The 13422-nt window shown below is 41.3% G+C and overlaps 1 protein-coding gene across 2 annotated transcripts in view; it reads right to left on the bottom strand.

Annotated features, from left to right (window-relative positions):
* The window catches only part of FILIP1 (filamin A interacting protein 1), a gene marked incomplete at both ends in the record, with an annotated part of 223407 nt that overhangs the window by 60921 nt on the left and 149064 nt on the right, over positions 1 to 13422 (bottom strand). For both annotated transcript variants that reach the window (XM_079716772.1, XM_079716771.1), the window contains one exon: positions 2463 to 2636. In XM_079716772.1, the coding sequence (XP_079572898.1) occupies positions 2463 to 2636 (174 nt within the window). The remainder of the gene's footprint in view (positions 1 to 2462; positions 2637 to 13422) is intronic.

The raw sequence follows: 13422 nt of genomic DNA, 5'->3' as shown, positions 1-13422 counted from the left end.
ATCCTTCTGGCTAAGGCTAAGCAGAATAAGAATTTGGGAAGGAAAGAAACTGAACCCTTAATTTCTTTGCAATTTTGCTTAAGAATTATGAACTTTGATATCTCAGACTTTAGTTTACAAGGAAGTTCAGGGGGATTTAATATTTGCTGCTAAATTTCTCCCCAGATACCTGGCAAGGGAGGGGGGTCCACCATATTGGGTTCACTGCTTAACCTTTGGTGAGTTCTGTTGGAGGACCTAGCTGGGCCTAATTTGGGACAAAAATTAGAATAAGCAGTGATTTTTGGCTTGAGGTACAGCATGGCTTCTAGGAACAAGAGCTGGACTATCTGCTTATGATACCAGGAGGCTAATGGAACAGTAATATAGGGGATTCTTACATCATGAACTTGGAAGCAACTCTCTTGCTCCTGAGCAACAGGAACTTGATTATAAAGCCCAAAGGGTTAAGAAACCAAACATCTGTAAGTGGTGGACGACATCTTTTCTCCTTTCGGCATTCTGTTTCTCTCGCAGAGCAGGACTTCACCACTTTGCCAGCGTTGGGAAAAGTAGCTTTTGTCCTTCCCCCTACCTCCTTATTCATTTCTCCCCAAGGGGGGAACAACTGTTCAGATTGGTGACTTGAGGGGAGAAAGGAACCAAGAAGCATGCCCAGCATAAGCGGACTCCAGCAGGACAACCCAAAAGAAAGGTGGGTGTTTTCTGCGCGGCTTCTCTGTCCGCTTGGGTTAGGCCTACTTTCTGAAGGTAAGTTGGAAACGCCTTCCTTTATGTACTGTCCATAGAACTCAGTGGGTCAGAGGCAGTGGTTCTGGATGTGTGTGCTCTGCAGACCTACCTCTCCCTTGAGGGGTCATACCAAGCTCGAACTTGGAAGAAAAGAACTAAGAAGCCCAAATGATACTATTTATCCAAGCCAAGTTCTTCAATCCAGGTGATTATAAGAATAATATAAAACTGATATTTTGACCTCTCTATGTCTTTCACTCCTCGAGTCCCTACAGGTTTGGAAGTAAATAAGAGTGTGAGCAATTATCACCCTCAGCTTCCAGCAGATCCTAATGGCTGGTATTTGTTGAGTAGCTAGTATGTTCCAGACACTATGTTAAAAGTTTTACGGGGGCTTCCCTGGTGGCGCAGTGGTTGAGAGTCTGCCTGCCGATGCAGGGGACGCGGGTTCGTGCCCCGGTCCGGGAGGATCCCACGTGCCGCGGAGCGGCTGGGCCCGTGAGCCATGGCCGCTGAGCCTGTGCGTCCGGAGCCCGTGCTCCGCAACGGGAGAGGCCACAACAGTGAGAGGCCCGCGTACTGCAAAATAAAAAAATTTTACGGGCATTGCTTCATTTAATCCTCACAACTCTATGAGATGTGCACCTGACAGAGGAGAACACTAAGGCTTAAAGAGCTGAAGTGACCTGCCCAAAGCTACAGGCAGCTAATAACTGGGTTATCTCAAACATGAAAGTGGATTCAGCCAGTTGACTCTGTTCTATCATATACTGATAATTATCTCTTAATGCTTAAAGAATAGATGAGAACAGAGCTCTAGTTCATCCTGGTTGCAGAAATTAGAAAATTATGGGGCTGTCAATCTGTCGTGAATACTTTCTAAAGCAGATCTTTCTGAGACCTGTCAAGCTGAGCTGCTGCAAAGGCTTGTCTTAAGCTAAATTACAATAAATTGCTTCGCACTTTTCATTTCTGCATTCTTTATTCATTTATGATACTAATTTCATACCTATGATTTTTTTTTTAACATGAATTCTGAGGAGTCAGCATGGCTGGATCCATCAACTGGTTCCCTGATTCCTCATTGAACTTCTACTATGATATGAGAGTATTTTTAACATGTAATATGTCATAGGTAATTAACAACAACAGTTGATAGTTCCTAATACAGTCTTGTATAAAAATGATTAAATATGGTCCTATTAGATTCCCTTTCATCTTAAAGAACTGTCCTAAGCTTTCCATTGGGATTTTGCTTCAACTTTTATGTTTTAGCCATTCACATGAGACCATTTTAATGGTCTATAAGATATCAAAACTGAGTGGCTTTATAACCATAAATATCAATAATAAAAATCAGTTTAATTTTAGGCTACCAATTTGATAGTAATCTGAAAATTCAATGCCAAAACCCATAAGCACCTCAAATTTTTACACATATCCCCTCTTAGAGAAATAAAAGAATAACAGACTGAAGAGCAGGTAACTATCATAATCACATGAGAAACATATTTCGGGCTTTAAGTATATTTAAGGAAATACTTCTACAATTCTTATCAATGAAATGTAGCCATAGTAATTCTGAATTATTTAATTATACTTTAATTCTATATTAGGGCATCATAAAATGCTTGCCTTTGAAAGAAAATGTTAAAGCGTGTAAAATGGAAGGGTGTGGAGACATCCCTCCGAGGCTTCCTTCTCAGGGACTTGTCGGGGTACGTTTTTACCTCTGAGATGGGTTTCTCGTACACATCTTCTCCTATGGATTTCTCCTGGGCCAGGATGGCATCTCGGTGCAGGACCCGCAGCACTTTCTCCGGCTCCGCAGACCCGTAATGAGCCTCCAGAACCTCAGGCTTGGTTTTCTCCGTCTTCAGCATGTGGATCACATCTTCCCTGGCCTGTGGTGGAAAGTGCAGCAAGGTCAGACGGTTGACAACATAAATCCTATGCCGGGCTCACAGAATCAACACGGAGTTTATTGAATATATTCCTGTCTCATCAGGGCTATGGGCAAATTTACTGGGTGTTTTCTGTTCCTTTTTTTTTTTTTTACCAAAAGCAGATTGGCAAGCAGATACTCTGCTTCAGGTTGCTAGGAAGCCGGCAAGCAGAAAAAGGGTTTGTGCTCATATTAACTACATAGAAAGTGCTTGATCTAAGTAGCAGTGATTCTGAGAAGGGAGAGGACTGCTCCTGGGGACACTTAGCCCTTTTCAGTGCACAGGAAGTCAGTGACAATTTAAAGTTTCCTAGTTTTCTGTTTATGCCCTCAATATACAGTATTCAAGTCTGGCTTAAAATAAAACCCTGCTCTCCCCATGCCGGTTCTAACTCCGTCTGTAATTAACAAAAAAACAGCCTTTATTGGTGATTTCCTGTTTCCCATCAAGTGATTCATTTTGCACAGAAACACATGGTTGGGAGTTCTCACGATTCTGGGCTGGGCTTCCCAACCTAATGTATTCCCACTGAAGGTGAAACTTAACTCTTGTAATATCCAGACTGCCAATCAGAGTCAGGTTGGTGGGGTCAGAGTTGTTCTTTTGGTTCATTAGCAAAACTGTAGTGTCTTGTTGAAGCTCTTGAGAAAACCACATGATCATAGGCTTTCAGTCATATTGACTGTGGTTCCCATCACATAATGCAAATACATCTGGATGTATTTTCTACTGATGAGGAACGATGAACTTTGTAGTTATGACGGAACTGACTTTGACCAAACGTACTCCCATCTGGTTGTATACTTGTTTTTCCAGTAATGGTGATGGGTATGAAGTACCCTGACTTTATCCCAACTTGTACCAAAGAACACACTGGTGGCAATAGAATTTCAGTCTGTGACAGTGGAATAGAGTTTTCCCCTGTGTTATGCTAACTGGGGGTCTTAAATCATAAACCTGGCTCATTATCATGGTGTTCTAAACAAGGGAGCTAACTAGTTAGCCCTGAGACAGGACAATTATAAAGTTGGTCTTTCTTGAGATTTCTCACTTTTATTGCTTTTTCGTAGTCTCCAAATTTATCTAATTCCAAATGGCTAAAGACGAATTTATTACAGAAACGTCACTGGACTGGAATTTGCAAATTTTCCCTATGTTGTCTCTGCCACATATACATGTGCTCCTTTCAAGACAAAAATGGAAAATATTAATTTTGAAGAAACCAGTGGTTTGGAATTAGCAAGAAAGTTAAAGTCAGAAAATAGTTGAATGGAAAGGCAATGTGTTTCTATGCAGGGCGAAAGGACGAAGCGCAGACACAGAGTCAGGCTAGCTGTACAGTGTCTTTGTGCAAATTAGAAAGAGGTGCCCGCTTCTTCCGGGAGACACAACCCTGAGTCAGAGTGCAGCCTGCCTAACGAGCAAAGAGTGGGCTCTAGTTCACCCCTATTCAGTCCCTCTGCCAGGCACCCCTATGCAAGGCACAACTCCACGTCTGTGTATGGTGACCCTGTACTGAAGGAGTCCAAGGTATGTCCATTGTTCTCAGTCTTCAGGCAGATGATGTAAACAAAGAGCTTTGCAACTGTAAATAAGTAGCTATTTTAGTTTAAAAGTTTAAGCTATCCACTTTAAAAATATGTAAATATTATTGGTATCTTTCTTTTTAACCAAATCTTTCTAGTTCTCTTAGAAGAAAACAACTGATGTCAAACACCTATTTCTTCTCCCCCTAAAAAATGTGCTTATGCTTGAACTGTATTGGCTGTGTTATGCTGCATATACCAGACATTTCATTCTGAGTTCAATTACCCTAGACACCAATTACCAAAGAAAAAGAGGCTATGGTTATGTAACCCTGTGCATTATGTATTTAGAGCCACATTATTCTTCAGGAACTAACTAAAAGCTTTTTAATTGCTGTAATAATGATCATAGAAGGAAGAGGAATGTTGCCCATAAATCACTGCTATTTAGAATAGTTTACTATAGTAAATCAAATATTCATATTGTGATATCTGTTTAATCAATGGAATACTAAAGATGTGACCACAATAAATTTTTTTCATTACTTTAAACATGTGATTCAATTTATGTAATTAAGATCCTACGTTTTGGGGATAAAACCACTTTACGCCTCTGTTTTTTGTTTTTGTTTTTTTTTTTTGTGGTACGCGGGCCTCTCACTGTTGTGGCCTCTCCCGTTGCGGAGCACAGGCTCCGGACGCGCAGGCTCAGCGGCCATAGCTCACGGGCCCAGCCGCTCCGCGGCATGTGGGATCCTCCCGGACCGGGGCACGAACCCGTGTCCCCTGCATCGGCAGGCGGACTCTCAACCACTGCGCCACCAGGGAAGCCCTACGCCTCTGTTTTGAGAGTCTTGTTAATTTTTGTAGAAAAGACTGAAGTTCAAAATGTAAGAAAGTTCCTATCCTTGAACGTTACTATTTTCACTCGGAAGTTTTATCACAAGCAAGTAGTTAAAGTCTTAGGGTGCTGGGGAGCTGCTAAATAGGTCACTGTATTTACGTAGATGTAAAAGGACCCAGAGGGAGGAATACTTTGAAGAGGGCTCTAGAAAGGGGAGAAAAGGAGGTCAGAGGAAGAAGAGACCATGAAAATGTTCAACTGACTTAGTCCTGGTGATGGAGGAGAATAAATAGGAGATTAGGGTATAGAAACAGACACGGAGGGGTCACAGCCTTCTCTTCCATCCTACCTGGTTCCCTTTTGTGCCAGGGGAGACATACGGAGGCCAAAAACAAAGATGTCCCTGCAGAATTGAAACTGCACCCCGTGGAGCAAGGGGTTGTCTCAATTGGCTGCGTAAGGAGCTGATTCCAAACACACGGGGGCAGCAGAGGGCCGCTGTGCAAAGCCTGGGGCCGAAAGGTAAGTGTGTGATCCGTCTCACAAAGTCAAGGGTGGGTATCTGGTCTTTGCTGTGAAAGTAGGGATGGGGCAACAGACACAGGACAGGTGGAGCCCACACAGGTGGTATAGTTCAAAAGAGGGCTGAGTCCAGTCATCCATTCAATAAATATTTGTGCACATTCAGTACTGGACATATAATTGCATCCTGAGGCATTGAAGTCTAGGGGGAAATAGACAATCAGTTGGAAGTCACTTACATTATAACATGACAAACCTTAGGATGGAGGAGATACAGGGGGCTAAGAACTTGGTCCAGAAGAACACTTGACTTGAATCTGAGCTGACGGAGGAGGCTTCCTGGAGAAAGTGACCCAAAATCTCACAATAAGTACCTGAGCCAGAGAAAGAGGAGTGGAGCTAGGCTAAGAGTGTTCTTGGCCAGGGGAAACCTGTAGGCAAAGGCCAAACTGAATAGATTTAGATGCATGGGCTGGGGCCACAGGAGGCCGAAGTGATAAACAACGGGCAACTCATGAAAAGCCTGTAAACCAGGCAGTGAGTTTGCATTTTATCACAGAACAGCAAGAAGCCTTGGAATTTTTAAGCATTGGGATTGTGACACGGTCAGATGGTGGAAAGACCGTCCATCTGCTGCATTAAACCCAAATTCTGAATCAGCAGATCTGATGGGGTAACCCAGGAATTGTGATTTAAAATATCTCTGCAGGTGATTATGAAGCATAGCTGCACTTAGAAACCACTACTTTAGGCCAATTCAGCACCAAAAGCACTTAAAATGTCTGCTCTGTTCAAGGCTCCCAGAAGGCTCACCCGATTCCCGGGGACTTGCTTGCCCCAGAGGTTTCTCCTGTTCTCACTGTGTTATCAATTCCACTGATTCTTCTTCACCAAGGAATCATGGTCACTTCAGACCAGCAGCATGAACAAGGAGGGTCCCCAGAAACTGGTGAAAGTATTTGCTACCTCTGTGCAAATGAGGGTGACCAACTGTCCTGGTTTGCCTGGGACCAAGAAGAACAGAATCCCACAAAGCTGGACTTCTGCAAATCAGGACAGTCCCAGGCAAGTTGGGATGAGTTGGTTGTCCCAGGGCAAACACAGAGTGGTCAGGAGACTGGATATTCCAAAATGTCCCTGCATCTGGCAGGGCAGCCATGGTGGACTTACTGTACTCAGAAACTGAATTTCACTGACAGTGTTTCCAAAACTTAGTTTTCTTTACAGGTAAAATTCCATCATTGGTGATTATGCCTAGTGACAATTTTAACTATTTTTTAAACTTGTGGGGTTTTTTAATCTTTGGGAAAAACCCATAATGAGTAGAAAGAATGCTTAGTTCTTATGCCCATGTGACATAGCTGTTCCACACTCCTAAAATGGGTACGTGTCTAACTTTGGGAGGACACAGGAATCAGAATGAGCTGTGGAACTTCCAATTAAACATGGTGCATCCTCTTGAAGCACTCAGATTACTTAAAGACTAGGGGTAGGTGGTAAGTAGTTTAAAACCCTTTCAGAAGATTAATACAATATTAATATTTACTTGAATGTTTAGTACAAAACACAAGACTTAAAAAACATTTGCTTGAGGTGGACAGCTTGGGACAGCTTCTTAGACGATGCCAGCATGATCCCCAGCCTGGCAGTCCACTCACTTAGGTTGAGAGGGAACACAGCCAGGTGGGAAGTTTGAGAAGCCTGCCCTGAACTATTGACATTGCACACCTCAAACAAGACATTCCCTGTTGACCTTGAATGGAGGATGCATTTATTTTTTCTTTTTGGGTACGCCAAGCGGCATGTGGGATCTTAGTTCCCCAACCAGGGATCAAACCCACAACCCCTGCAGTGGAAGCACGGAGTCTTAACCACTGGACACCAGAGAAGTCCCTGGAGGATGCATTTTGAGGAAAGAATAATTTATTTCTATGCTATGGAAGAATCAGAATGTCACAGGTTCTAAACACCATCACTTCTTTGAATTATTCAGTTAACCACATAAATATGGTCTATTGCTGCACTGAGCTAAGGAGCCCTGGAAAAGATGGTCCTGGAATACCAACATATGCCCATTCTGTAAATGCTTTCCCATTCTGGGAACTCAACTCAATGTTCCGTATCTGTTTAAATAATGTAATTTATTAGTTTACTTGCCTATTTCTTTCTTAGGCTGTGAGCTGCTTTGAGGACAGGGACTGTGTCTGCAGTGTCTACTAAAGGGTGCCTGCCCACATGATAGGCACTCAGTAAATATTTGTGGAAATAAAAGTAAAATTAAGTGATGTGAAGTCAGAGAGGCATAAACTGCCGCTGAAAATCTCAGAACAACCTTAATTATTTAGCTTTGTTTAAAAGAGTTAAACAATTACATTTTTCAACTTCTGCTCTTTCATCTGACGTTCTTGTCTACAATTTAGGAGTCACTTTGTTTTTCTTAAGTTTATTCCAAAAAGAAAATATGTAAACTGAATAAGGAAAAACAGTACATTCCACTAGAATGTTACAACAGGAAACAATCTTTAAACCTCATACAAATTGAATTACACTATTTACCCTAGTTAGGTAAAATGGAATATTATAAACGTATTGGAAGAAAAAAAGCTAAGTAATTTATGATGGCATTAGCTATTATTACAGAAATTAAACACATTTTTTTTTTCTCTGCAGTGTTAGAAAGCAAAGTTAACATAATTAGTGACACAAGAACATACAAGGAGAAGATTCAGATATGGTTAGTTTAGAGGGCCATTGGGGCTAAAAATGTGTCTAGGTTTTTCTGGAGAAATTTCTCTCCACAGCTATATGGTTAATAATAGCCTAAAAGCCTCTATACTGCATGTTCATTAAAGATTACTCCTTTCTAGCACTTCAGACCAAATATTATCCAACAGAAATCTTTTATTAAAATATCACAAGCAGATGCTGTTTTTCATTTTAAAACTTGCTTTTATTAATACCATGATAGCTTGAATTTTTAAAAGTAAAATTCCTAAAAATCCCAATTATGTTTTTTGCAGAAATAGAAAAATCCATTCTAAAGTGCATATGGAATTTCAAGGGACCCCAAAGAGCCAAACAGTCTTGAAAGAGAACAAAGTTGGAGGTCTCACACTTTCTGGTTTCAAAACTTACAACAAAGCTACAGCAATCAAAACAGTGTGATACTGCCATAAATACAGACATTTAGACTAGTAGACTAGAATAGAGATACCAGAAATAAAACCTCACATATATGGTCAAATGACTTTCAATCAGAATGCCAAGACCATTCAATGGAAAAGGATAGTCTTTTCAACAAATGATGCTGGGAAAACTGTATATCCACAAAGAATGAAGATGGACCCTTACCTTACACCACATACAAAAATTAACTCAAAACGAATCAAAGACCTGAATGGAGAGCTAAAACTCTTAGAAGAAAACATAGGGGAAAAACTTCATAATATTGGATTTGGCAATGATTTCTTGAATATGACACCAAAAAAACAAGCAATAAAATAAAAAATAGATAAGCTGAACTACATCTAAATTTAAAACTTCTGTGTATCAAAGAACACCATCAACAGAGTGGAAAGCAACCCACAGAATGGGAGAAAATATTTGCAAATCATATATCTGATAAGGGGTTAATATCCAGAATATACAAAGAACTCCTATAACTGAACAACAACAACAAAAACCCTGATTTTAAAATGGGCAAAAGACTTAAATAGATGTTTCTTTTTTAAATTTTACTGAAGCATAGTTGATATACAATATTATATGAGTTACAGGTGTATAGTATAGTGATTCACAATTTTTAAAGGTTATACTCCACTTATAGTCATTATAAGATATTGGCTGTAGTCCCCGTGTTGTACAATATATCCTTGTATATTGTTCCATACATAATAGTTTGTCCCTCTTACTCCCCTACCCCTATATTGCCCCTCCCCCCTACCCTCTCCCCACTGGTAACCACTAGTTTGTTCTCTATATCTGTGAGTCTGCTTCTTTTTTGTTATATTCACTAGTTCGTCGTATTTTTTAGATTCCACATATAAGTGATATCATACAGTATTTGTCTTTCTCTGCCTGACTTATTTTACTTAGCTTAATGCCCTTCAAGTCCATCCATGGTGTTACAAATGGCAAAATTTTGTTCTTTTTTATGGCTGAGTAGTATTCCATTGTATGTATGTATTTATGTGTGTATATATATATATATACACACACACCTTCTTTATCCATTCATCTGTTGCTTCCATATCTTGTTAGGATGCTTCCATATCTTGGCAGTTGTAAATAATGCTGCTATGAACATTGGGGTGCATGTAACTTTTTGAATTTGTGTTTTCGGTTTTTTTTTTTTGTTTTTTTTTTTTGCAGTACGCAGGCCTCACACTGTTGTGGCCTCTCCTGTTGCGGAGCACAGGCTCCGGACGCGCAGGCTCAGCGGCCATGGCTCACGGGCCTCCCCGCTCCGTGGCATGTGGGATCTTCCCCGACTGGGGCATGAACCCACATCCCCTGCATTGGCAGGCAGACCCTCAACCACTGTGCCACCAGGGAAGCCCATGTGTTTTTGGTTTTTTTCAGATACATACCTAAATAGACATTTCTCTAAAAATATACAAATGGCCAACAAGCACATGAAAAGACACTCAATATTGCTAATCATTAGGGAAATGCAAATCAAAACCACAATGAGATACCACTTCACACACATTAGGATGGCTATCATCAAAACAAACAAACAAACAAAAAACCAAAAAACAGGAAATAAGTATTGGCAAAGATGTAGAGAAACTGGAATCCTTGTACACTGTAACATGGTTTAGGCACTATGGAAAACAGTGTGGTGGTTTTTCCAAAAATTACAAATAAATTACCATATGATCCAGTAATTCTATTACAGATAAATTACCATATGATCCAGTAATTGAAAGCAGGAACACTTAGGTTTATAGCAGCATACTATTAGCAATAGCCAAAAGGTGGAATACAACATCTGTACTCACTGACAGATGAATGGATAAACAAATGTAGTATATACATACCCTCCAATATTGCTCAGCCTTTTGAGAAAAAGGAAATTCTGACACATGCTACAACCTGGATGAACCTTGAAGACACTTAGCCAAGTGAAATAAGCCAGTCACAAAAGGACAAATACTGTTCCATTTATATGAGGTACTTAGAAAAGTCAAATTCATAGAGACAAAGTAGAGTGGTGGTTGGCACAGACAGGAGGGAAAGGAGGATGGAGAGCTACTGTTTAATGTGTGCAGAGTTCCAGGCTTGGAAGATGAAAAGCATTCTAGAGATGGATGCATGGTGGTGATGGTGCACAGCAAGGTGAATGCATTTAATGCCAATGGATTGTACACTTAAAAATGGTTAAAATGGGGCTTCCCTGGTGACGCAGTGGTTGAGAGTCTGCCTGCCGATGCAGGGGACACGGGTTTGTGCCCCGGTCCAGGAAGATCCTACATGCCGCAGAGCAGCTGGGCCCGTGAGCCATGGCCGCTGAGCCTGCGTGTCCGGAGCCTGTGCTACACAACGGGAGAGGCCACAGCAGTGAGAGGCCCACGTACCGCAAAAAAAAAAAAAAAAAAAAAAAAAAAAAAAACGGTTAAAATGGTAAATGTTGTTAAAATGGTAAATGTTATGTATATTTTGCCACAATTAAAAAAAAAAAGTACCACCTTGTTCACCCCCCAAAAATTCAAATAAGAAAAGAAAATACAAACCATCCCCAATCCTTTATCTAGAGAATACCACTTTTTTAAAAAGGTAAAATTCCATATAGAAAATTATAAAAGTGCAGTCATGTTTTCTTGTGGTTAGTTATCTGAACATGACAGTCATCCATGGATTTAAACACATTTTCTTTACTTATGTGGTTTTCTTCTATTTTCCTTTTTACCCACATCGGGATATTAATAGCAAGACAATTGCTGTGTTCTGGATTAGAAATTAGATAAGGCCACAGGTTCCCCCCTTCAGTGCTGTGGTTCTGCAGTGTATAGTTTCTTAAATTCCAAAAGACTACAGGCTTTTGGTTCTGTGCTAATAAAGACCTTAGGCAGAGCCCTTGAACTGCCTACCCCTGCATGTAATCAGGTCCAACAGACAGAGTCCAGCTTTCTGTACCTTGGTTGAGAAGCTGAATTCCATAAAACGTGGGAGAAGTCATTGCTGAGGCACAACTCTATGATTGTTTTCTCACTGTAGTTGTTTACGCCACTGCGTGAATTTAACCCCGTCAACGTAAACCAGCTAGAGGAAACCCAAGACAGATACAGCATCTGTACCAGACCTTGCACAGATAGCTCTATACAGACACCTCTGGTACAATTCTGCTTATTTATGTAAATTTTCTTCACTTCCTTACTTTATCCTGTGATTGTCTCCTTCCCAAATGGTCTCTAGAAGTATTTTTCAAGCTTGAGTGAAATCCTCCCATGTAATCTGGTCTGGAGGATTGACTGGCAGGGTGGCCCTGACACAGGGCTATTTGCATGAGGAACCCAGGCTCTTCCTGGGAAAGAGCTCATCCCAGCGGAGGAAAGGCATCATTTTGGTTGAAGGACAATGGGGCAGGGTCAGAGGGGAAGGGTGAGTCTGAGTGCAGCACAGCGTCTGTCACTCCGACGGCCTTCCAGCCCAGACGCCTCGACCCCCGCCTGAGTCCCAGGGTGAGGGACGGCCGTACGACAGCCCAATAAGAACTAGAAGAACTGGTGAATTAGAATTCAGCAGTAGGCAGGGAAGGCGGGAAGAGGTAGCCCCCTCTCTATCTGGCATCCTGCTCTCAGTGTACACATCAGTCTGAGCCGCCTCCAAGTAGACACCAACTGACGTACACGGAGGAGAAAGCCCTGGGGCTCACACAGCAGAGCTGGCTGTGGGCTGGAGGGCGGAAAAGGGCCAAGTGGCAAATGCCAAATGGTAGCCCGGAGCAGGCCGTGCAACACGTGTGGGCCACCCTCTGGGGACCCCCTGCGCACAAGGGGCCTGGCATCCCACAGAGCAGGTGAGGGCACAGGGAACGAGAGGGAAAAGGTAGTTCCTTTGGTCTTATTTTCATCCTCTGACTGGTGAGGGTTGGGAAATACAAGTAATACTCTTTCAAAAGAGAAGATATTTCAATCAAACAAGACTACACGGTCTAGAAAAAATTTGTATGTAAGGTTTATTTGAATCACATAACATTAAATTCCTTAGGATTTGTTGTGTTTTTTGAGGTATTCATTTCAGCCTCTGACTTAAGTGATGTGTATATTTGTAGCATACAGTTGACCAACTTGGAACAAGTAGAGTTTAATTTTTTGAACAAAAATACAAGAAAATCTCAGCCACTATGAACCTACAGGGCATGTCACACTGAATATTTACTTTTATAAGTAATTGAAAAATATTTACTTTAAACAACAGATTTGTTTAACTGTAGGGGTTTGGGAATAGGATGAATTCCCAAACTGAATTCATTTAGAATTCAAATGAATTATGAAGTCCCTTTCCTTTCAAAAAACAATGTAATATACATAAGTTAATGTCTTTCTGAGAACTCGGGGTCGTCATTCTAAGTATCAGCTGTTCTGGTGTACTGAAGATGTTTATTGTAATGTGCTTCCTTAACCCACTTGCTTTTTTCTTTCTCTTTATTTTTTAATTATTTTTATTTTTGGCTGCATCGGGTCTTAGTTGCAGCACGTGTCCTCTTCGTTGTGGCACTCGGGCTCTCTCTAGTTGAGGCGTGCAGGCTCTGTAGTTGTGACATGCAGGCTTAGTTGCCCTGCAGCATGTGGGATCTTAGTCCCCCAACCAGGGATTGAACCCACGTCCCCTGCATTGGTAGGTGGAT

Source organism: Hyperoodon ampullatus, assembly GCF_949752795.1.
Source record: "Hyperoodon ampullatus genome assembly, chromosome: 12".
Classification (NCBI taxonomy): domain Eukaryota; kingdom Metazoa; phylum Chordata; class Mammalia; order Artiodactyla; family Ziphiidae; genus Hyperoodon; species Hyperoodon ampullatus.
Note: the sequence above shows the minus strand (reverse complement) of the source record. Positions and strands in the feature narration are given on the sequence as shown.